This window comes from Stegostoma tigrinum, chromosome 12 (assembly GCF_030684315.1).
Source record: "Stegostoma tigrinum isolate sSteTig4 chromosome 12, sSteTig4.hap1, whole genome shotgun sequence".
In the NCBI taxonomy this organism is placed as follows: domain Eukaryota; kingdom Metazoa; phylum Chordata; class Chondrichthyes; order Orectolobiformes; family Stegostomatidae; genus Stegostoma; species Stegostoma tigrinum.
This window is the reverse complement of record NC_081365.1, coordinates 28,345,066-28,370,772: the sequence shown is the minus strand read 5'-3', so window position 1 is coordinate 28,370,772 and position 25,707 is coordinate 28,345,066. Positions and strand designations below refer to the sequence as shown.

The window sequence follows — 25,707 nt, the reverse complement described above, 5'->3', positions numbered from 1 at the left end:
AATAGTATAATGATAATCATGAATACATTGTTGAATGTCGGAAAAACCTATCTAGTTCAGTCATGCCCTTTAAGAAAGAAAACTACATCCTTTTCCTGATCTGGCCTACATGTTACTCCAAGCTCACAGCAATGTGGTTGACTTTTAGCTCTACTCTTGGTGATTAGGAATGGGCAATGAATACTGACCAGCTAGTGATGCCTATGTACTACAAACAAATGAAGTGCTTCTTCTTTGCTCATCATAACAAACAGGAAGCTGACCAATTAGAAATGCAAAAGGAGGTGCAATGCATATTCACATGTCTAGGTTGGACACCATGTAACATCAGGGTTATAAGGCAGACAGGGAATCAGTCATGAGTATAATTTAAAGGCAGCCTGCTCCCTTCTAATGCCCCATAAAGTGCAATATCAAAAAAATTCTAAATGATGGACTTTTTAATGAACCCAATTGCTTTTTTCCCCTTTCATGGTACGTAGGGATGTTGTTGATCGTGCCAGCATTTAGTGTCTCTCCCTAAAAGGTATAAATTGATGATTAAGAAACTGGAGAGCAAACTTGCAATTTACATGCCTACTTGCCTTGCATAGTATGTGAGGCTGGCATAAGGACATTGTATTGCTGTATTTTAGTGTTACGGAACATGGTCCATTTGATTTGAGGCCACAACATCCTGGCCACATGCTCAAACCATACCGTCACCCTTCTTTTTCCTATCTCTGTAATCTCCTTCAACTCCACGATCTTCTAAGACCCTATCAAATTGGGTGTCCTGTCACTGGACCACCGTGAAGGGGCTTTACAGCCTTTGAGACTCAACACCAAGTTCAACAACTGTAGGGCACAATCTCTATCCTCCATTTTGATTAGACACCCCTACCCATGACTTGGTGGTTTTGCTTTCAGCAGAGTGGATCCATTTTCGCATTTTGACACCTGTCATCCATACCTGTTTAACATCTCAATCTCTCCTTCACCATGATTAGCAACACCTCTGTCATTTGTTCTGGGCACCCTCACCATCCATTCGATTCGCTTCACTTCCTCCACGCCTGTCAACTGCAGAAAAACCATCTTCAGTTCCTTTCAGTACTCAAGAAGTCATATCAGACTTAAACTATGAACTCCGCTTTTCTCTCCACAGATGCTGCTAGACCCTCTAGATTAAAACAGAGGTAGATACAGTCAATGATAAGAAAAAGCTAATAGTTTTGCAGCATATACTAGAATTTTTCATGCATTTTGAATTTAATGATATGTGCAACATTTGGATGAGATTTGAAAAGTCTTCTCATAGATCACTGAAGTACTGACAAGCTTTCATAGAATAATCGATATACAATACACAACTCAATGAATACAGATATCAATTTATCAGTTCAATGTAAAATGTTTCCATGGAGAATACGTACTTCTACTTAAAAATTAGACGTGGATAACTTTTTATCAAACTCGGACCCTGCTTGTTCCTAGCTGACAGAATTAAAAATTAATGGAGAAATCATAATCTGTTTGTCAATGGCAATTTTCAGCAAATATATGCATGTTTTGCGAATGCTGCCAATTTCAGTTAATTCCCAGGACTTCAATTTGGTAAGATGCTATCTGCACACTTGTATCTTATGAGAAACAAATTGGTAATTGGTCCATTTCCATGAAAAAGTCATTAATATTATATTCTGCTTAAATGCGTGCAATAATGTAAAAAGAACATCTGACAAAATGAGACCTTAGAGAACTGCTTTAGTGGTGATGTTATTCCAGTTATATTACAGTGAGCAAAATAAAAAACCTTTTTACTTTATGTTCCCCTTTTCCTAGTCCCCACACTGATGGAATAAAAAGCAAATTATTGCTGATGCTGGAAATCTGATGTAAGAACTGAAAATGCTATACAATGAGCAGGTCAGGCAGCATCTGTGGACATAGGAAGGCAGTGTTAGTATTTCAGTTTGATGATCTTTTGGCAGAACCGAATGACATTACAGGTGAACAGTTTATAAGGAATGAACAGAGCCAGGCAAAAGAGGTGAAGATGGAAAAATTGTGCTGTAATTAAGCGAAGGTCAGGATGTGATTAAATGGTAGTGGCAATGATGCTTCAAAATGACAAACAGGCAAATGAAAATAACACCTGTCTGCTTCTTCTGACACCTCCCTTTCCTCTCCAGTCTTTGAAGTGCTTACACACCCTACGTCTGTGCCGCTGTCTTGAACAATTCAGTCAAATCTGTGCAGAAATGTTATTGCCTCTCACAAAGCAAAAAAAAAGAGCCAAACCACAGTCACAATTTAAGTCACCTATAACTAAAATCATGTAGCATCTCTCCGAGTCTTTGACAGAGTCTTTCTCCTTTCTTCCTCTTCTTTGTGTAACTCAGTATCACAGCACTTGATTGGTTTCACACTACTTTATGCATTTGTAACCATAACATTTCCAATTAAATGCATCCCTTCCTGTCCTTGCACTTCATCCCCACAGATACTATCCTTGGTTGCCACCTGTTCCTCACATGCATCCTGGCTTTGCTGATGATGTTAAACATCAGATATAGGGATAACTTTTTAAAGTACACTAATAGCACCCAGCTTCATTTTTCTTGACAATTCAACTATCTCTGCAGTTTACGAGATAGCAGGAACTGCAGATGCTGGAGAATCTGAGACAACAAGGTGCATAGCTGGATGAACACAGCAGCCTTCCTGCTCCTCTGATGCTGCTTGGTCTGCTGTGTTCGTCCAGCTCTACACCTTGTTATCTCTGCAGCTTGGCAGCTGATGTGCCAACCCATTATAATTTTAAATTCTGTGATAAATCAGGTAAATATTCGATTATTCCAGCAATTACCCATAGTAATACGTGAAATTAGCATAGTTGCTTCTAATAATTTCTACAAAATCTTTTCACCTTTTCAGAAGATGGGCACTTGTAAAGCTATTGGGAATTGTACCATCCCTGTCAGATTAATGGAAACATATTTGTCAGGATAGGTGTTCCAATTGACAAACATACTGTTCCTGAATTTTGGAAGTTTGCAGATCTAGCTATGACAAAATATACTTGTGAAGTTGAGAATCTGGAATTAAATACCTGCAATTCAGCAAATCATAGTGACTCAACCAAAAGCAAAACTGCAATCATGCCACTTCAGTTTCTTTTTCAACGCAGTGGGTGGGTCATCTCTAAGTCCCAACTCCTGTGATTTTTGCGATCCGCCTGCCTGGCAATTTTACCGATTATAAAGTCATCTCTAGAAACTCCATCCAATTAGGGATAATGTGTCAGCTATGTAGTATAGAGGAGCAATGTGAGTACCTGAGGCTCTGGGCAGCCAGTAACCCTACTAGGAGAGATGGGCACAGCTGCTATCAATGGATTACTGTGAAAGCAACTCATTGGAGGCATCCTCTGAAAGGTTTGTAGACAGACTGCCCCAAAGGATGGCCTATTATGCAGCTGTGCCCTTTAGATTTAACCGATCGTAATACATCATTGTTAATTCAGTAATCAAAGCATGACTGTTAGCCATACTTAAACAGACCAAGAAGTAAAGGAAAACATGTCGTCCTTGCAGTGATTATTATGCAAAGAATAATGGCAGAGTTGTAACCAAGTTGGCTGTATCAGCCAAAGGTGAGTCTCTTGCAAAAAGCAAAGGGCAGAAATGTCTTTTAGGGACATTTGTGCAAAATGACAGCTTGTTGAATGAATGAATGATCAAACAATTGTAAACCAATCAAATAAGATAAAAATTATTTTCACCCAATATGGCACAAGCCCAGGCTAAAAAAAACTACAAATGAGGAGCTTGTTGGACCCCAAGAGACACCAGCACGACCTTGGTACACCAGTCTGAGTGACCGACAGCATCAAATTGATCAGAACCCTGTGGACTGAAGTTCACTGATCTGATTGTGTGCCTTTGTTATATGTCACATTTTGTACTCATGGTAAAATATCTTAACAAAACTTTTGAGTCTATACCTGTGCAGACTTGTATCCAGAGTGGTCAGTAGTTAGTCAATAAATGTGCCTTTAATCTGCTCTTGGGCAACCTTGGTTCTGGTTGGCTGCACAGGAGAATTAAAAGAGATTTCATTCGTACCTCTGTTCTGGCGCTAGCATCTGCCAGGCTTTAGCTTAACCGTGGGATGTGTCTGGCACTGATAATATTCTGACAGTGCCACCTTTATCCACCTATATTCCATCTTTCATGTGCTCGCCGACTCACATATTCTATTTGATATTAACTTGAACCCTCTTTGCATCCTCTTTATAACTTACATTCTCACCTAGTTTTGTGCATTCAGCAAACTTGGAAATAGTAAAATTGGACGTCACGTCTAAATCATTGATCTAGATTGTGAACAACTGGGGCCCATGCACTGATTCTTACGGTTTCCACTGGTAATTGCACTCCAATCCTCACAATGAACCATTGTTTTCCTACTGTTTCCAGTCCATTAACCAATACTCAATCTACGCCAGTACATTACCCCAGCAATTACCCATGCGTATTAATTTTGTTCACATACTTCTTGTTTGAGACATTATCAAAAGCTTTCTGAAAATGCAAATACATCATTGGTTCTCCCTTATTTATTTTGTAAGCTATATTCTCAAAAAAAAACTCCAAAAGGATTGTTAAAAATTTGCTCATTCAGCATCTTTTTACTGAATTTCATCTCATATTTACTTTCGGTCATTAAGACATTGGTGAAGTTGCTCAAGGGTTAACAGGTCTAGAGATTTTCCATAACTAAATATAATTCTCTTTCACTGTCCTCTTGAGTGTAAAAAAAACCCTCAGATTTTTGAATTTTTTGATGTGGCTCAGGTGCTGGACTTACTTTTCCTTGTTATTCCTAAAATATGTTGGCCAGAATTATATACATATTCCACGTAGGAATATATCAGTTCTCCCTTGAAGCTCAATATCACAGCCCATGATTTACCTTCTATTTCATGTAACATACAACCCAAGGTACTTTTTGCCTTAATTATTGGTGATGTCCATTGTTTCAATTATCTCTCCATCGATACCCTCAAAATTGTTATTTTGCGGTTTATCTTGACGACTAACATATTGGCTCAATGTCTTTTTTTCTGTCTCACTCATATGTAGTTGTGGTCACTGAATTCCAAGTAACATTTCTCAGCATAGTTTTGTGATCTCTCTAGGTTCTTCTACAACCTTTCCACTTGCCTCCTCACCTTTGGAAAGTCACTGACAACTTTTGATAGTTTTGAATTAATTCAAACTTCTTTTGATATTTGCTGGAGACTATCATATGGTCATGTTGCAACAGTTAAACCAAGTAAAATGGTTCTGGATAACATTAACAATTGCAGTTGAAATAGAACTTGTTTCTTTATGTTTGTTGAGTTTTGTAAATGTTGACTTAACTTGTTTTCATATTTGCATTTCACTAGCTCCATGTGAACAGTGGAAAAATAGTCTGGTTCATTATTTGTACTCACACAATCACAGAAATAAAGACAAATACATTGCATCTATATGAAAATACAACAACAGCAGATAACTATTAAGAATGTTACACATTTTATTAAATTCAGAATTAAGTATGCAACTCATAATAACAAAACATTGTGATGTCTGCTTCAATATGGGAGGGATCCAGCAAACAGTGTTGATTTTTGGCGTCGAATAACTGGTCTTAAAAGAGACCCACTTTTACGGATCCACTTTTACAGGCAGGGATGATACCTGTTTCCAACAGCTTCAGTGTTTCCCGTTTCACCTACAATGTACAGAATATGATTTAGCTCTAAATTACGTAGAGTTTTAACTTGTATTCTTATATAAAATGATCAGTCTAGTGCAGAGCTCACTTAAAAAGGAGAAACATTTGTCAGGTCTAATTTTTGCAATTCAAATTGTGCAAACATACTTATATACATGAAGAGAATGCATAGTTTATAATGCAAACAGACGAATGACCTAAGTAATCTAAATATATAACACCTATTCTAAAGAATAGCCACATCGTAACAGTGTTATATCAGACTTTGAAATCTAATCCAGACGCTCCTGAGCAGTTCTATTGTGTATCGAAAAATTGATGAAAACAAATGGCTTTGCTCTTTTACGTAACAAAAAAAGCCTCTCAGGCACATGGCTGCCCTCTCCCCTTAAAAATATCTCTACTCCACCATCATAGCTACACATACACAAACGTATCTGTTTCAAGCCTCTTGATGCCAAGGTGATGCCTGGGGTTCCCAATCAAGTGTTTGATATGTAACCACTCCTGTTCAATTGAATAGGACTGTGAATTATAAACTTGTAAAAGATTTTCAGCTTCATCTTTTGGTTTGTAATCTGGCACAGCAGGTGCCCACCCATTGTAGAAATTTCTTAACAAGATAATATACACCAAAATGACTTGAAAATCAATTTGGTCACCTTTTCGTAAAAATTTTTAGCTTAGCGAATTAACAAGGTAGACCGTATTCGTACTGTGACATATCTTGGATATCTCAATTTAGTTTCATTTGCCATGGATTTATTCATCAGTCACACTAAAATATAAAACAAACCATCATTTGCAACATCATGAACCAGTTGTGCTTGGCGCATAATTATTTATATCGCAGTAAATCATCCCAGATGCTGAATCATGTTGAAGACCTACTTATGATTATGATATAGGTCACAGAATCCCTACAGTGTGGAAACAGGCCCTTCGGCCCAACAATCCACACCGACCCTTGGAGCATCCCACCCAGCCCCATCCCCCTATAACCCACCTAAGCTACACATCCCTGAACACTACAGGCAATTTAGCATGGCATATGAATAACGTTTTCAAATAAATTATAGATCACTCACAGAATGAGATCTAATTCATCTGTTATCCATTTGGGGTGACATAGAATATGATACTTATATTCAATTGAAAGCTAGTAAACAACATACATAGAGGCACAGGGTTGTACAGCACAGAAAAAGACCCTTTGGTCCAGTTCACCCATGCTGACCAGATATCCTAAATTAATCTAGTTCCATTTGCCAGCATTTTGCCCATATCCCTTTAAACCCTTCCTATCATGCACCCATCAAGATAACTTTTAAATGTTGTCATTGTACCAGCTTCCACCACTTCCTCTGGCAGCTCATTCCACATACACACATCGCACTCCATATGAAAAAGCTGCCCTTTTTTTAAACATCTCCCCTCTCGTCTGAAACCTATGCCCTCTAATTGTGAACTCCCCGATCCTGGGAAAAAGTCCTTGGCTATTCACCCTATCCATGCCCCCCCATGATTTTATAAACCTCTATAAGGTCACACCTCAGCCTCCAACACTGCAGGGAATATAGCCTCAGCCTATTCAGCCTCTCCCTATAGCTCAAATCCTCCAATCCTGGCAACATCCTTATAAATCTTGACTGCACCCTTTCAACTTTAACAACATCTTTCCTACAGCAAGGAGATCAGAATTTAATGCATTATTCCAAAAGTGGCCTCACCAGTGTCCTGTACAGCTGCAACATGACCTCCTAAATCCTATACTCAATGCACTGACTATTGAAGTCTACCTGTGACTCCACCTTGAACAATGAACCTGCACCTGAAGGTCTCTTTGCTCATAAACACTCCCCAGTGCTCTACCATTAAGTGTATAAGCTTTGCACTGATTTGCCTTGTCAAAATACAGCACCTCACACTTATCTAAATTAAACTCCATCTGCCACCCCTTGGCCCACCTTATCCATCTGGTCAAAGATAATCTTCACTGTCAACTACTCCACCAATTTTGGTGTCATCTACCAGCTTACTAACCATTCCTCCTTTATATTCACATTCAAATCACTTATATAAATGACAAAAAGCAGTGGACCCAGTACCAATTCTTGCTACACACCGCTGGTCACAGGCCTCCTGTCCAAAAACAACTCTCCACCTCCACCCTCTGTCTTCTACCTTCCAGCCAATTTTGTATCCAAATGGCTAGCTCCCCTTTGGATTCAATGTGATCTAACCCTGATAATCTGTCTACCATGCAGAACCATGTCAAACATCTTTATGATGTCCATATAGACAGCGTTCACCGCTCTGCCTTCATCAATCCTCCTTGCCACTTCTTCAAACAACTCAGTCAAGTTAGTGAGATACGGTTTCCTACGCACGAAGCCAGGTTGACTATCCCTAAACTGCCCTTGCTTTTCTAAATACATGTCAAGCCTGCCCCTCAGAATCCCTTCCAATAACTTACCCACTACTGACATCAGGCTCACCAGTCTATAGTTCTCTGGTTTTTCCTTACCACGTTTCTTAAATAGTGGCACTATGTTAGCTACCTTCCAATCTCCTGGCACCTTACCCATGGCTTTCAACAATAGAATGTTCTCAGCAAGGGGCCCAGAGGTCACTTCCAATGCTTCACGGTTTATTGCTTCAATTACCAAATCCCTTCTTCTTTTTCTTGACCGAAGCCTCAATTTTTCTAGTCATCCAGCATTCCCTACATCTACCAGCCTTGCCCTTCACCCTAACAGGAATGTACTGCCTCAGGATTCTCACTATCTCATTTTTGAAGTTCTCCAACTTTACAACTGTCCAGTTGCCTGCAAAGAGCCTCTCCCGACCAACTTTTGAAAGTGCTTGCCTAATTCCGTCAAAAATTGGCCTTATTCCAATTTAGAACAGTAACTTTTAGATCAGGCCTATCCTTTTCCATAACTATTTTAAACAAAGTGCTCCCCTACTGATGCCTCAGTCACCTGCACTGCCTTACTTCCCAAGAGAAAGTCAAGTTCTGCTCCATCTCTAGTAGGTACATCCACGTACTGAATCAGAAAATTTTCTTGTACACAATTAAATTCCTCTCCATCCAAGCCCTTAAGACTATGGCAGTCCCAGTCAATGTTTGGAAAGTTAAAATCTCCTATCATTGCAACCCTGTCATTCTTACAGATAACTGAGATCTCCTTACAAACATGCTTCTCAATTTTCCACTGAATAGACTGGGGCTATTTTCCCTGGAGCATTGGAAGCTGAGAGGTGACCTTACAGAGGTTTACAAATTCATGAGGGGCATGGATAGGATAAATAACCAAGGTTTAATAACTTCACTATTCTGAGGAAGGGTCATCGGATCTGAAACATTAACTCTGTTCTTTCCTTCACAGATGCTGCCAGATCTGCTGAGCTTTTCTACCAACTTTGTTTTTGTTCCTGATTTACGGTATCCACAGTTTTTTTTGGTTTTTAAATAACCAAGGTCTTTTCCCTGGAGTGGGAGAGTCCAAAACTAGAAGGCATACGCTTAAAGTAATGGGGGTAAGATTCAAAAGGGACCTAAGGGGCAACTATTTCATGCAGAGTGTGGTGCATGTATAGAATGAGCTGCCAGAGGAGTGGTGGAGGCTGGCACAATTACAACATTTCAAAGGCATCTGGATGGGTATATAAATTGGAAGCATTTGGAAGGATATGTGCCAAATGCTGGCAAATGGGACTAGATTTATTAAGGATATCTGGTCAGCATGGACGAATTGGACTGAAGGGCCTGGTTCCATGTTTTAGATCTCTTTTACTGTATGACTATTTGGGTGGCCTTCAGTACAATCCCAATAAGGTGATCATCCCTTTCTTATTTCTCAGTTCTGTTGAAGTAATTTCACTGGATATACTCCCAGGAGTATCCTCCCTAAGTCCAGCCGTAACATTTTTAACCAAAAGTGCCATTCCCCCTCCTCTCTTGTCCCATTTGCTATCTTCTAGAGCATCTGTACCCTAGTACATTAAGTTTCCAGTCCTCTGCATCCCTGAGCCACATTTCTATAACAGCTATGATATCCCAGTCCCACATTCCCAATCATGCCCTGAGTTTATCTGCCTTACCTGTCAGGTCTCGTGCATTGAAATAAATGCAGTTTTATTGATCAATCTTATCTTGCTCTCTGCCTTGTTTTTACCTGCCTTGACTTGCTCCTCTTCTCAACTGTACCAGCCTCAGACTTATGTCTTTTCTCACTATTTCTTGGCACTCCCATCCACCCCTTACTAGTTTAAATCCTCCTGAGTAGCTCTAGCAAATCTCACCGCTAGGATATTGGTTGCCTTCCAATTCAGGTACAACATGTCCTTCTTATACAGGTCACTTCTGTCCTTATTGGAAGCAGATATTTTATTCACAGGTATATAATCATGCTCATTTATGGGTAGCTTGGTAAATTATGAATACCTCTGGAATATCCATTAATCTTCTAAGCTTCTGATCACGCCAATTCCAATCAAGGATTACATACTTCAGAGACTGTACACCAAGTCCATCTGGATGACAAGAAAGAGTTAACATTCATAAATTGTTAGTAATGATAGTCAACACTTCAGTATTCAATTGTTAGTTATAAGTAATCCTGAGAATAGATTAATCTTAATGTAATTGTCCCTTATATAAAATTACATTTCATGTCTATTACATCATAACAGGGAAAAGCTGGCCTGGAATTGACTATTTCTATTTATAAAGTGACTGCAGTAGAATGCTGCAATGTGATGACAGGAGGATTAAAGTAGTTAAGGGGCAAGATTTTGAAAGAGGCAGCAGGAAGGTTGAATCTTAATCCATTTTATAACCACATTTTCAATCCAGGGAGGTAAAGTCAGGCTCGCCTGATACTGTCACCAAGTAACATAACTGTGAATACTTGGCTGAGCTCCAAACAGCCACTGATGAGCTCAGTAGAGGAGCTGTTCATAAAACGTGAAGGAGAGTATCTGTTTAAAAAGCGTGAGGAAATGTGTCAAATTTATTGATATACATCATAATGAGTTTATTGTTTCTTTGATGCACTGTTTCAATATCTGAGTTCATACTTGGATGACATAGAAATAATGAAGTGGATTAAAGATTCTATAATTTATATTTTGGACAGCTCTGTCTGACTGACACTTATATAAATAAACATGGACTTCCAAGAGTCATTTGATACAGAGCAGACAACAGACTTACGATAAAAGTGATAGCTCATGGAATAAACAAGACCATAGCAACATGGATAAACAATTGGCTGGTGGGTACAAAGAAACAGTAATGGGTAACAGATTCTTGTTCAACTGAAGGACGGTTAGCAGTGGAGATCCTCTGGAGTTGGCTCTGGGGTCCTTACTTTTGCTAAATTATATTAATGATCTAGATTTTGGCATACGGGGGCAGGGGTCTGCTGTTGGTGCAAAACATGGAAGCATTGAAAGCGGTGAAGAGGTTAGCAGGGTAAAGTGGCAAAAGGACATTGACAAGTTGGTTCAGTGAGCAGACAGATGACAGATAAAGCTCAATGTGGAGAATTGGGAGGTGATATATTTTGGTGGAAAAGACATGAAGATACAGGATAAAGTAAAGGGCTGTACTTCAAAGGGGGTGCAGGAGCAGAGAGATCTACTTTATATACAATATGTGCGCATGTATATATACTTATTCATTCATGGAATTGTGGCACTAATTGACCACCCCGAATTGCCCAGAGAGCATTAGACTCAACCACATTGCTGAGAGTGTGGAATCACATCTCGGCTAAACCAGGATTGGCAGATTTCCTTCTCTAAAGGACATCAGGAAACCATGTAGGTTTTTACAGCAACCAGAAGAGGTTACATGGTTACCATGAAGCTACCAGGATTTTCTTTGGAAAAACCAAAATTTTACCAAATGCCAAGGTGGGATCAGTACTAAATAAGAAGCCTTACAGTCCACAGAAGTGGTAGAACAGGTAATTATTGTCAGCAGTTATTAAAACATGCTGTATCCTCCCCATTGTAATGGGGCATGTAGTACAGGAGCAAGGAAGTTATCCTGCACCTACAAGACCCTGGTGAGACCTAAGCTGGAGCATTGTGCACAACAAGAAAAGACGTGAGTGCATTGAGAGTGCAGAATAGAATTGTGAGAATGGCTCCAGTGATGAGAAACTTCAGTTATGAAGATAAACTGGAGAAGTTTACTTGTAAAGAAGGATGACAGAATGATTGCAGACAAGATTTACCAGGCTGTTTCCTGGTGTGGAGGGCCTTAGCTATGAGGAGAGGTTGGAAAAACTTGGGTTGTTCTCACTGAACGACGAAGGCTGAGGGGGAACACGAGAGAGGTCGACAAGATTATAAGGGGGATGGACAGAGTTGAGAGTCAGAAGCTTTTTCCCAGGCTAGAAGAGTTAGTTACTCAGGGCATAGGTTTAAGGTGCAAGGGGCAAGATTCAAAGGTGATGTGCGAGGCAGGTTTTTTACACAGAGGGTGGTGGGGCGCCTGGAACTCGGGGCTAGGGGAAGTAGTGGAAGTACATACTATAGTGACTTCTAAAGGATGTTTGACAAATACATGAATAGGATGGGAATAGAGAGATAAGGTCTCTGGAAGGGTAGGGGGTTTTAGTCACGACGGGCAGCATGTTGGTGCAGGCTTGCCGGGCCAAACGGCCTGTTCCTGCGATATAATTTTCATTGTTCTTTGTTCTTTGGAGGAAGTTTACAAATTCAAGCTGGGCCTGGATAGAGTAGATAGGAAGAAACTATTCAATTAAAGCAAAATACCACAGGTGCTGGAAATCTGAAACAAGTACTGAAAATGCTGGAGAAACTCAACAGGTCTGGCAGCATCTGTGGAGACAGGAGGAGACTGGAGAAAAGTCATATTGGACTTTACATGTTAACTCCGTTTTTCTCTCTCCACAGACCTGTGTTTGTGTGAGGAAGAAACTGCTCTCCTTCGTAAAAGCATCAAAAACAAGAGGGCAGCAGTACAAGGTAATTTGGAAAAGAAGCCCAGGAGCTATGAGAGAAAAGAACTTTTGCTCAAGAAAGATGATTTACATCCAGAATGCACTGCCTGAAAATGTGGTAGAAGCAGATTCAATTGAGGCATTAAGGAAGGCTTTGGATGATTATTTGAGTAGAAACAATATTCAGGATTCTGTGGTAAAGAGAGGAGAGTGGCACCATGTCATAATGCTCATTTAGAGAGCCAGTGCAGACACAATGGGCCAAACAGCCTCCTTCTGTAACCATAATGGTTTTGTGATAACGTTGTAAGAGCAGCAGTTTTTTGTCCCCCCAGCAACTGCCTCTATTATTCTCTGGCTTATTCGTTACCTTCATCCTGCATATTTGGTGAATGGCTATGAAGATGCAGGGTGTGGAGAGGTTGCATGGGAGTAATGGGAGATTTTTGGGAAACATGAGGGATAGGAAGGGACAGTGGTAAGCATATCTGTCAGCAGATTCTGGATGGGAACTGCAGGGCATAGACTCACTATCCTCACACTTACCATGTGCCAACACAAATTGCCAGAGACGGGAACAGGTACGGGAAGCTCAGAAATGGATCCAGCTCATAACTTTTAAAGATGTACAAAGTTAGCCTTACTCTGCGAAAGCCTATGGCAAAATACCTCCTTCCTAGCCAACAGCTTTTAATACACAAACTTGTTACAAGGGATGAATGAGAAGCAAGAAAACCAGCACAATAAATCTGGGGTTTGGAGAATTCTACATACATCTGTTTCCCTTTTTAAATAAATTCTACCGCAGGCTGTGTGAATAACGACAACAACACTGTTTACGCCGAATTCAAAACGAAAAATAAAACAACTAATTTAAGGTGTAATTATATAGTAATAGACCAGACAGTTTTGACAGACTGAAATATAGACATGACTTAATTTTGTCTTTCAGCCAGTATATACTTCAATTCTGTCTGGCACAACACCCAAGAATAAACTTTAATTTTAAATCTAAGATGTGTGAAAATAGCTACAAGGTTTATAGATTAAACTGTAGGTGTGTCAATATTTCTTCACCTGAATAAGAGACATAATAAATCAACCCTGAAGGAAGAAATATCGAAAACATGAAATTTAAATCTGTAAACTTTGATGGAGGTACTCTTCAGTTCTAAACACTTCAGTTCCAATGGCAATATTTACCCTCAAATTAACCTGGTGTGTTTATTGGTGGCAACCTCATAACAAGCTGGTACCTATTCTCCATTCTCTTCAAAGCTGCTATTCCTAGCTCCCATTTCTTGTTCAAGATGGCACACTCCGGCCCTCTTCTTCTTCAGTTAAATGCAACACCCTCCAAAATCTCCACCCAAAAAAATAACTTTGGTTTATTCTCTCTCCTCATCCACCTCACTTCCCAACAGTTAACTGTGGCAATCTCTGTCCTCAACCCAAAACTATTGCTCCAGCCTTTAGCACTGTCCTCTCTCTTCCACGGATTCCACCTCCCCCCATGAAAATTGCCACCCATTTCCCTCGCTGCTTCATAGTCATTCATTCTTTCCCTTTCCACTCCATCACTATCATTTCTTTTCGTCTCATTGTTTTTACAATAAACCAAAAAACCTTTCTCTTAGATGCTGCCAGACCTGCTCAGCTTTTCCTGCAATTTCTGATTTTGTTTCATTTTTATCTCAGCTGGGCAGTTAACAGACTGATCAAGGAAAATTGTTCTCCTTAATGCCATGCTTTGATGTTCAACTGATTTGCCGTAGCTGGGAATTAACAGCACATGACCCAGGGAATATTTTGTCTGACTTGCTAAATGGGTGGCAGCTGGAATCACCCATCTGTCAATCAGCTGGCATGCACTGGAAATTGCAATGAGGACATTTTGGAGTAGCCTGGGATATTGGGTCCTGAACCTCATTATCATACAGATGGCAGGAGCTGGTTCATGTGCCAATTTTCAGTTAACTGTTTGCCTAAAATTGTGGGGATCTGGAGAAATGATGGCTATAGCTTAGAATGTGATTGAGGGATCATCAAAGCTCAAGGAGGATGATGGTACTGGTCTGTGCCACTGGGAGTGTTGTCTGCGGGGTTACAGTGGGCAGTAGTTTTGGAGGTCATTACTAAGTACTACTGGAAGTGGAAGTCAGGACTGAGATTGAACATTTCCAGGGTTGAGAGCACACTTAGTCAACCTGTTGGAAAAGCCTAAAGGCTTCTCAGCTTCGATCAACACTTGACAGCGGCCTCCATATCAAGCCTTATGGTTTCTGGTGTGTATCCTTCCCAGAAGAGCAAGCTAAAATTGCAGACTTAAGGATAAGTGCAGAATTCTGGCAGATGTGGCTCATGTCTGATTTTAGCCAAAATGCACACTGAATGAGGTGGAATGGGGTGGGGTGGAAGGGTGTTAATTGTATACATAATAATAATTGATCAAATTGCTGAAAAACCTGAAGATATACAAACAAACCCATTCAAACAGCTTGGAATTTTCTACCTTGCTCTATGAGGCTTCTAATCCGGCCTGGTGTTCCTACACCTAGGTGTATCACCCCCTTGGCAAGCCATTTTATCTGGTCTTCTACCTGGAGGGGAAATGGAATACAATGAGTTTCTGTAAAAATAAACAAGCTAACTTTACAGAACAAATAAAAACTGTAACAACTCAAGCAGACACATTATTCAAAATATCTTCTTGTTTCACTGTTGAGTGATCAAGCACTGACAAGCCACCTTCGTGGGTGGCTATCAAGACACAGGGGAGGGGGTGGGAGTAGCCCATATTATTATTAGAGGGTCAGGAGGAGAATTCCTGCTCTTCCTGGCTTCACAAAAACCACTGCAATAAACCAAAGTTAACTTTTGGGGATCGCCTTGTCGGGTTACAACAGATTTGGAAAAACCGAACAGGGCACACACACTGTTGACCCTCTGACAGCCATTTAATGAAGGAGACCACAGTCATTCTCGGTATAGTTTATATTTATTCGCAAAGTGAAACACCATAAATGTAAAGCTTCTTGCTAACACCCAGTCTCCAGAAGTATTTCCATTATCTGTATTCAAATACGGAATATCCTCCACTTTTTACCTTTACTTCTTATTTATTCAATTTATAAATGGCACCTACTCTGCACAGTTAAGGAGCAATTTCCTGAAACTGGGTATCGTGCCCAGTAGATACAGTCTCCCTTTAAAACAGGTACTATGGCTATTTTCCCAGAAATTGGACACCACAGGTATTTTTCACTTCATCTTGACATGGACCTACTTGTCTCCCATCAGGTCAAGTAAAGTTTCCAAGTTACTTTCTCATCAGATTATCAGCTGCTGTTTTGGAAAAATAATTCATTGAAGGTGAATATTCTGTAAATTCTTGCTGACTGCTAACTGCTGACAGGTTTAGTTTTATATCTAGAGCGTTCCACAATATTTATTTTGAAGATACTTGAACAATCCAACGTTATGTATCAAGTGGAGCACAGAACTGACTCAAATGAGGACTAAAAGTATTATATTTTGCACAGTCACCTTGTTTATTGTTAACTGACTGGAACTGGCAAAACAAATCACATGCATTTAAACAAAAGCTGTGTTATACTGGACTTATGCAAATGTCTACGTACTACGGTTTTACTGATTTTGTTCAAAAGTATCATAGAACCATAGAATCCCTATGGTGAGGAACAGGCCATTCGGCCCAACAGGTCCACACCGCCCCTCTGAAGAGCATCCCACTCAGAACCATTCCCCTACTCCTGCATTTCCCATGTCTAACCCACCTAACCTAAACATCTCTGGGCACTGTGGGCAATTTAGCATGGCCAATCAATCTATTCTGCACATCTTTGGACTGCGGGAAGAAACTGGAGCACCCAGAAGAAACCCACACAGACATGGGGATAATGTGCAAGCTCCACACAGACAGTCGCCCGAGGGTGGGATCAAACCCGGGTCTCTGGTGCTGTGAGGCAGCAGTGCTAACCAATGAGCCATCATGCTGCTCAAAGTAAGGAAGAGCTTACTTTGTTCGTGATCTTCAGATGCAGAGGAGAAATAGTCTCCACCAAATGCTTTCACCAATTCATATTAAGATTTTTTTATTCCCAGGATTAGGGCGTCACTGGCTACTCTAGAATTTATTATCCATCCCTAATTGCCCAGAAGGCAGTTGAGAGTCACCCATGTTGCTATGGATCTCGAGTCTTATGTAGTCCAGACCAGGTAAGGATGGCAGTTTCCTTTCCTAGTGGACATTGGTGAGCCAGATAGGCTTTTCCTGACGATGGATTCGTGGTCATAATTTGACCATTAATTCCAGGTATTTATTGAATTCAAATTCCACCATCTGATGTGCCGGGATTGGAACCGGCGTCCCCAGAACATGCTTTGGCTCTCTGGATAACAGTCCAGTAATAATACCACCAGGTCAACATCTCTCCCTCAGTCCCTCGTGATGATCTACCACTATTAAATACTAACTAAAATACTGCAAATTCTAATGAGATGCATGCTTACCTTTATATGCTTTGCAAATAATTTTAGAGTCTTACAGTCACCTTTAAATGCTGCAATCAGTCTGCCAAAACAAATGAGATACAACCATTGTCATCATGCCATGTTTACTCTAAATGAGTTGAAGCCTACATTTAAGAAGCTGAGAGAAAAATGCTGGGTGAGCATATTACATGTTCATAGGCAATGGTGAATGGGAGATAAGCTGCATAATATTGTGACAGCGAAGGCTTGCAGTGTGTGAATCCAAACACAATTTGTTTTTTCACTTTCCCCTAGATTACTCCCATCACCAGTACTTTCAAAAAGACTCAGCTTATTCTGGAAATTAGCTTCTTGATTGGTCGTAATCAATGAGTATTTTGTGAAAAAGAGTCTCACATCAGGACTTGTCCTTTTAGAGTTGAATATCAGCTGACTGAAAGGCCATACAGTCCACTGGCTTGGTCTAATTATTCTGACTGATTCTAAGCAACATACTATTACTTCAGTAGGATGATGAGTAAGATACCACATTGTTTTGGGAACCAGGAATTTCAAGTTTTGCCCAAAATGTGGGTAAACAGTTCCACACACAGACTTGAGGGCCAGGTGAAGTTCAACATTGACATCACTTAAATGCCACCCATGGGCTGTGGGCACCAAATAGAAAATAAAGTTAACAAAGTGTGAGGCTGGATGAACACAGCAGGCCAAGCAGCATCTCAGGAGCACAAAAGCTGATGTTTCGGGCCTAGACCCTTCATCAGAAAAGGGGGAAGGGGTGAGGGTTCTGGAATAAATAGGGAGAGAGGGGGAGGCGGACCGAAGATGGAGAGAAAAGAAGATAGGTGGAGAGGAGAGTATAGGTGGGGAGGTAGGGAGGGCATAGGTCAGTCCAGGGAAGACGGACAGGTCAAGGAGGTGGGATGAGGTTAGTATGTAGGAAATGGAGGTGCGGCTTGGGGTGGGAGGAAGGGATGGGTGAGAGGAAGAACAGGTTAGGGAGGCAGAGACAGGCTGGGCTGGTTTTGGGATGCAGTGGGTGGAGGGGAAGAGCTGGGCTGGTTGTGTGGTGCAGTGGGGCGAGGGGACGAACTGGTCTGATTTTGGGATGCGGTGGGGGAAGGGGAGATTTTGAAGCTGGTGAAGTCCACATTGATACCATTGGGCTGCAGGGTTCCCAAGCGGAATATGAGTTGCGATCCCAGCCTGTCTCTGCCTCCCTAACCTGTTCTTCCTCTCACCCATCCATTCCTCCCACCCCAAGCTGCACCTCCATTTCCTACCTACTAACCTCATCCCACCTCCTTGACCTGTCCGTCTTCCCTGGACTGACCTATTCCGTCCCTACCTCCCCACCTATACTCTCCTCTCCACCTATCTTCTTTTCTCCCCATCTTCGGTCCGCCTCCCCCTCTCTCCCTATTTATTCCAGAACCCTCACCCCATCCCCCTCTCTGATGAAGGGTCTAGGCCCGAAACGTCAGCTTTTGTGCTCCTGAGATGCTGCTTGGCCTGCTGTGTTCATCCAACTTCACACTTTATTATCTTGGATTCTCCAGCATCTGCAGTTCCCATTATCTCTGAGAAAATAAAGTTATTTCAGTTAAATCATTCACATAAATGAATAAAGATCCCTGTTTAAGTTCAGAGAAAATCCAGCCTGCTTATGGAAACTGGCATCAAGCCACGAAATTGTGGGGGGAAGCAAACCCAAAACCGTAAGAGCTAGCAAAGTTAACTTTGTTTGTAATTGTGCACAAGAAGCTGAAAGTATTACCATAACAATGATACTGCCCTTCAAAAAAATAAGTGATTACAGTAATGTGTAAATGCTTCCAGGGGTGGCTTTGGAAAAGCTTCACTCAGTGGTAGCAAACCTGTCTCTAAGCCAGAAGACCATTGGCTCAAGCTCCATTCCAGAAATTAAACACATATTTTAGCTTAGCATTCCCATGCAGTGCTGCTGCATTATTAGGGACATGCCCTTCTTTTGGATGTGACATTACACTGAGGCCAAAGCTCCCCGTTCAGTGGACCTTGAATATCCCACGATGGTATATTTGAAGCACAGGAAGCTGCTCTCTTGGTTACTTAACCAAATTTTGTTCCTCACACAAAACATTAAAACAGATGTAACACAGTGTGGAGCTGGAGGAGCGCAGCGGGCCAGGCAGCATCAGAGGAGCAGGCAAGTTGACGTTTCAGGTTGGGATCCTTCTTCAGAAATGGGGGAGGGGAAGGGAGCTCAGAAATAAATAGAGAAGAGGGGTAGGGCTGGGAAAGGTAGGTGGGATGGTGATAGATGAGTGCGGGTACGCAGTGGTGGGATTGGTTAGTGAGGTGGGAGTAACGGATAGGTGGGAGAGAAGATGGACAAGTTGTGTCAGGTCAAGGGAGCCGGAATGAGAAGGAGGCTTGGTCATGGGATGAGGCCAGAGGTGTTGAAATTTTGAAACTGGTAAGGTCCACATTGAGACCATTGGGTGGTAGGGTCTTCCCCGTCCCGCATTTCTGAAGAAGGGTCCCAACCCGAAATGTCAACTTTCCTGCTCCTCTGGCCCGCTGTGTTCACCCAGCTCCACACTGTGTTATCTCTGACTCCACAGCATCAGCAGCTCTTACCAGCTCATCGAAACTGATGGACTTGTCTTTGTGGAACCTTGTTATCCTCAAATCAGTTGCTATGTTTGCCTACAATGAACAATGTTATTGCACTTCAGAGAAAAGAAAAGTGGCTGACAGGTACTTTGGACAGACGAAGGTCAGGAAAGCTTTTCCTTTACCTGATCATTTCAAGAGCTCGGAGAGCAGAGCTGCACACTATCAACATCAGTGCAGATTTCTTCTCTGTGTGATTCTTACACAGCTTCATCCACTTAGGACAAACTGCAGATAGACAGACACCTTTTCATCAGTCATTTTAAATAGGAAATCTTTGGTATATTCATCATATCTAACTAATTTGAAGAAAAGTTGTAAAATTGGCCAAACCTTTGCTAAATTCACAATAACTGTATCATCTCAAGTACAAAGCTTTGGAAAACTTCAAAACAAAAATGTTAAAATGTTCTAAAAATAGTTAAAACCCTGTAAATACTGCTTGTTTTATAGACCACTCAAATCCAATTTTCATTCTAAAGATATTGATTGGACAATTTGTCAATTTTTTAAAATTCAGAGTCACACATATATGACAATATATTTAACATCTTAAAATGCTAAGTTGGCTTTGTATCCTTCAAGTGTATATTTACATGTTTCAGTCATGTCATTTGTCTGCATATATTTACTGCCATGCACTTCCAAAATTCACCATCTCATCCAAATACAGGAATTCATGCATTACCAGAAGATCTTAATAAATATTTGTTTGTGACAGTAATTCTACATTTAAGAAAAGATGAAGAAGACTGAATAATACTGGAACATTATTCTTCGCAAGACAATAATTATCCTCTGGCTTAAATTTCCACAAGATACTCTCTTAAACCAAAACTGAGCATCAGTCAACATGGAAAGGATGCCATGAAGATGAATTTGATTTTCTATTTTCTGAAAAGCCTTATATAAAAGAATGATTTGTAACTAATAAAAAAGTTCATTGCAAATCTGTCCAAACTGTCAGATGGAGCTGTGCCTAGGCTGCAGCTACTGAGTTGAGAATGACCTCAGTTTGACTGGCATCAAGAGAAGAACTAACAGATCTTTCAATGCTTGTGCAGAGTTCTGCTCCCTCACTGTTTTAACATAAAGAGAACACAGGCTGGAACATCTGCTTTGACCTAACGTTAACTCATCCGAAAACAGTGTTTCAAAACTTTCCAAGATAACGAGTAATAAAAATGTCACTTTTTGATCCTTTTTAGAAGTGGCTTTGCACTAGGCCGGACATGACTTCATGCTGTGAACTCTTGAGAAACCAGGATTAGATTGGAGCTGGCAATCTGGGTTTTATGGCTCTTTTTCACATTACTCTACACATACGAAACTGCTTTGCATTGTCAGAAGATGTGATATAACTGCACCCTTTGTAATTCCATTATCTGCGCAAAATAGATTCCAGCAAATATCCACAGACACAGTGTGAAATTCAAAATGAAATTGAATTTGATTGTTCAACCTTGAAGTTGAGCCTTATGTTCAATAAAAACACTATATTTGATTATAAATTGTGGTAATGTAATGCTTCTTTTCATATATTGTGAAATTACTGAATTTTTGTTATATAGCCAATTCTGTTCTCACAACCAAATGACTAAAGTAAAATTTCACAAACTGTCAGAACAATTTGAAAGAGAAATACTGCAAAAGCTGGAAATCTGACTCACATGCAGGGAATGCTGGAGAAACTCAGGAAATCTGATTGGATCTGTGGAGGCAGGAAACAGAATTGACTCTTTCAGTTCAGTATGACTCTTCTTCGCAACAAGAGGAACTCTGAAAAAGTAATCCGACACCCGAAACATTAACTCTATTTCTTTCTCCTCAGATAGTACCAGACCTGCTGAGTTTTTCCAGCATTCCTTATGTTTGAGTTAGAATTATTTACTTATCTGAAATGTTATCCCTGTGTCTGTCTCCAAAGATGCAACAACCTGCTAAATATTCCCAATGTTATTAACTTCCACTTCAGATTTCAGGCGGCCACACAGTATTTAGCCTTTCTTCAGGCATATTTTGAAATTCATTTTTGCGAGATTTGAGGCAGCATTTAGTTCCAATCTTGGCACAAACAACATGGGTCTACTGTCATATAGGGCAACAAGCCTCTTTCCCAGAAGGACACAGTTAAATTTGCTGGGCTTTTACAGCAATCCATTTTGTACTGCTTCCCAATTATCTGGTTTAATGAATCCAATTTCATAGCTTACCAAGGTGAGATCTGCATTTACAGTCTCAGGAATGCAAGTAACACTACCTTAAATCACTGGCTACTGTATCCTCTGGTATGTCATAAATAATTTAAAGTTAATGTTTTGCTCAGTCCAATTCTATTCAGTCCGTCAGTCAACATTTTCTCCAACTGAATTACCAGTACCGAGATGTGTAAAAGAATTGTCTTTCTTCATGACCAAACGAGTGATGTAACTGCAGTGCTGTATGTAAGCTCCTTACCCTGCTTCAGATAGGAGGACAGGGTGTGAGTGAGGTCATTGCTCTGAAGAAAACAAGAATCTGAAAAATAACACAACAACTGTGTAAAATTATACCGTTCTAACAGTGTTATCATTGAATTGTATGCACGTTTAACAAACTACATTCCATATTTCAATGAAATAAAATCAGGAGAATGCATTGCATTCACACAGCATTTCAAATGCACCCTGACTAGGTCAAAGAGAGTTTAAAGAGAAATAATACTGCAGTCTTCAAAAATTGTAAGCCTGACTGCACATTTGAAAACATTAGTTTCATACCTGGCAGTTTCAGTTCCTCGAGTTCTATTACAGACCGGTCATTTTTGAAATATTGAGCGATCATATTCTGTAAATCAGCCGGGGTAGCAGGTTTTGGAGTTGAGCTCAGCAGAATGTCAGAGATCTTCTATATTTACAAATTGGATGGGTTCAGGTTATTAGGTTCAGAGCAAAATTAAAAGAAAACACACACATACAACCTCTAATTTGCCAATGACGTTGTTGGCCTCACAAAGAGATGATTACAAGCCACGAAGCTATTTTGCCAGCATTAGAAAAGGGCAATTAAGTTTCTTGGCTGTGCAGATCCATCTTTGAGCTGTCTAATTGTTATGCTTGCGTTTATTGGTCAGCGCATTGAGTATAGGAGTTGGGAGGCCATGTCGTTGCTGTACAGGACATTGGTTAGTCTACTGTTGTAATACTGCATGCAATTCTGGTCTCCCTGATATAGGAAGGATGTTGTGAAACTTGAAAGGGTTCAGAAAAGATTTATAAGAGTGTTTCCAGGGTTGGAGGGTTTGAGCTATAGGGTGAGACTGAATAGACTGGGGCTATTTTCCCTTGAGTATGAGAGGCTGAAAGGTGACCTTATCGAAGTTTATAAAATCATGAGGGGCATGGATAGGGCAAATAAACAAGGTTTTTACCCTGGGATGGCGGGGTCCAAAACTGGAGGGCATAATTTTAATTTGAGAGGGGAAAGATTTAAAAAGTGACCTAAGGGACAACGCTTTCACACAAATGGTGGTGTGTGTATGGAATGAACTGCTAGAGGAAGTGGTGGAGGCTGATACAATTATAACATTTAAAAGGCATCTGGATGGGTATGTGAACTGGACAGGCATAGAGGATAAGGGCCAAATGCTGGCAAGTGTGTCTAGGTTTTTAAGATATCTGGTTGGCATGGACGAGTTGAACCATAGCGTCTGTTTCCATGCTGTTTATCTCTACTACGCCATGACTCTAAATCTGGAGTAATATTGTCAAATACAAGGAGTGAGAAACTGTCAAAATTGTGCAGAAGAACAGTTCAGAAAGAAGGTGGCTTTAATGGCAAGTGAGTAGGTTTATAGTAGGAAACAAAACTAAAGGATTTAGTCCTCCTGATATTCAGTTCAAAATCATTTTGACACATTCATGACTGCAGTCCAACAACGGGGAGGTGGTCTTAAAGTAAACATCATTAATTAAAAATGAGAGCTGTTTGCTATGCACACAGATATGGGAAAAATTAATCTTCATGCTTGCAGACAACGACATTCATTGGCAGCATAAGGACAAAATAGAGGAGAGAACAATGACTCCAAAGGTGACCATAAGCATAGGAAGAGGATTGCATGGGCTGGTCTCAGACAGTCATAATTTGTTGAACCACGTTGGTGCAATCTCATCAAGCTGGAAAACAGAATAAAAATAATGGGAGAGAAGCGAGTAGTTGACTGCAGATAACAGTGCAATGGAATCAAAAAGGATGAACACATCACGGTAACAGTCCTGTAAGGAATAATTTAGAACTTGGTCCACAGTGGTTTTGATTTAGATGCTGTGTGCAGGAAATGAATTCTCACAATGAGTTTTGGGAGATAGGCAAGCAGTTGGGTGACATGAGTGTATGAGGATCGGAGAGAGAAAATGGAAGATTAGATGGAGCATTGTACAGGTGGATATTTTAAAAGTGTCAATATAAAGTAATTTTGAAATGAAAACGAATGACACCCAATGAAAAGGAGACTTGAATAATGTTGGTAAGCATGGTTGCTAGGAACAGTTGTTGAGATTTCAGATTCCGTGAGATGGCATTTCACTAAATAGGAGGTAGGTATCTTGGAACTTTATTCCATTTGTAAATGTTGGCATTTGAGTAATTTTTCTTCATATTTTCAATCTACTCTGAATTACCTTTCTTCGCTTCCTCTTCTTGGGCAGACATGCTTCAATTTTTTCCTCAACTTCTGTGTCTACAAAATATTCTGTTAGCTGGAGAGTAAAAAGAAATACAATAATTAAACTGTCAACAACAGCCAGAACAGGACAAAGATTCACCCAAACATGGTCACGGGGTAATGCCTCTGTGCATCTGGAGCATACCAGCTGTTCAAACAGTCATCAAAATGAATGCACAGACTCTTGACAATAATCTTAACCATTAACAAAATTATGAGCTGTATTTCCTTGCTGATAAATCCCCGGCCCTGCCTCCCCTGTAATTTTAGCCACATGGCGGGTGAAGAGTGGCAATTAGGGCCTGCTGCCCTCAATTCCCACAAGGCAGCAAAGTGAAGTGGAGGATTATCAGACTAGTCACAACTTCATTGAATGGTGGAGCAAACTCAATGAGCTCAATGGCCCACTTCTACACTTACATCTTATGGCCATAAGAGTTACACATGTTTTTAGTATGTCTAACCAGAAAGTAAGCCAGATTCCTTCCAACTCCTTGACACTAGCAAAATCAGAGATATTTGCACAGGGTCCACAGGAAGTTCAAAGCTACTCAGCAATCTCCCACAGTGCCGTTACTTTTAGACTTCCAATGGCACCTGTGTGTATCTTTAATATCTTATACAGAGGCAGGAGAAATTGGACTGATGTTTCAGGTCACGAACTTTCACAAAATGTTAACTGGGTTTTTCTCTCCTTACGGTCAAGCCTGCTGAGTATTTCAGGCATTTTCTGCATTCATCTAATATAGATGGCTTCAGAAGGTATTTTACCAGATTGTATATCCAGAAACAGTTTAATTTCCAAGTTGTGCATGTTGACTTTGCTAGTACTTGAGGTCAGTCAATGATAAAATGAACCTGTATTTATGTTGCCGCTTCATGTCGCAAAGTCCCAACTATATTACTGACCCATCTCATAACCAGATTATTCTTAAAATTCACATCCCACTTAAATGCTATCTCAAGAATAGCGGCAATAAGTGTAAGCAGATCACAAGTTATAGTCTGAAATTCCTGAGGTTATGGATACATTTGCACAAACCAAATTGAATGCTACTTTGCAATAATGCGGTGACC

General features: G+C 40.4%; 1 protein-coding gene across 5 annotated transcripts in view; it reads right to left on the bottom strand.

Annotated features, from left to right (window-relative positions):
• Positions 1-5,550: 5,550 nt before the first annotated feature.
• cmss1 (cms1 ribosomal small subunit homolog) overlaps positions 5,551-25,707 on the bottom strand; it is a 323,071-nt gene continuing 302,914 nt past the window's right edge. For all 5 annotated transcript variants that reach the window (XM_059650229.1, XM_059650228.1, XM_059650230.1 and 2 more), the window contains 8 exons: positions 24,587-24,664; positions 22,685-22,811; positions 22,383-22,442; positions 20,051-20,153; positions 17,286-17,346; positions 15,265-15,352; positions 10,220-10,308; positions 5,551-5,766 (listed from right to left, as the gene is read on the bottom strand). In XM_059650229.1, coding sequence (XP_059506212.1) covers positions 5,683-5,766; positions 10,220-10,308; positions 15,265-15,352; positions 17,286-17,346; positions 20,051-20,153; positions 22,383-22,442; positions 22,685-22,811; positions 24,587-24,664 — 690 coding nt within the window. In that variant the 3' untranslated portion in view covers positions 5,551-5,682. The remainder of the gene's footprint in view (positions 5,767-10,219; positions 10,309-15,264; positions 15,353-17,285; positions 17,347-20,050; positions 20,154-22,382; positions 22,443-22,684; positions 22,812-24,586; positions 24,665-25,707) is intronic.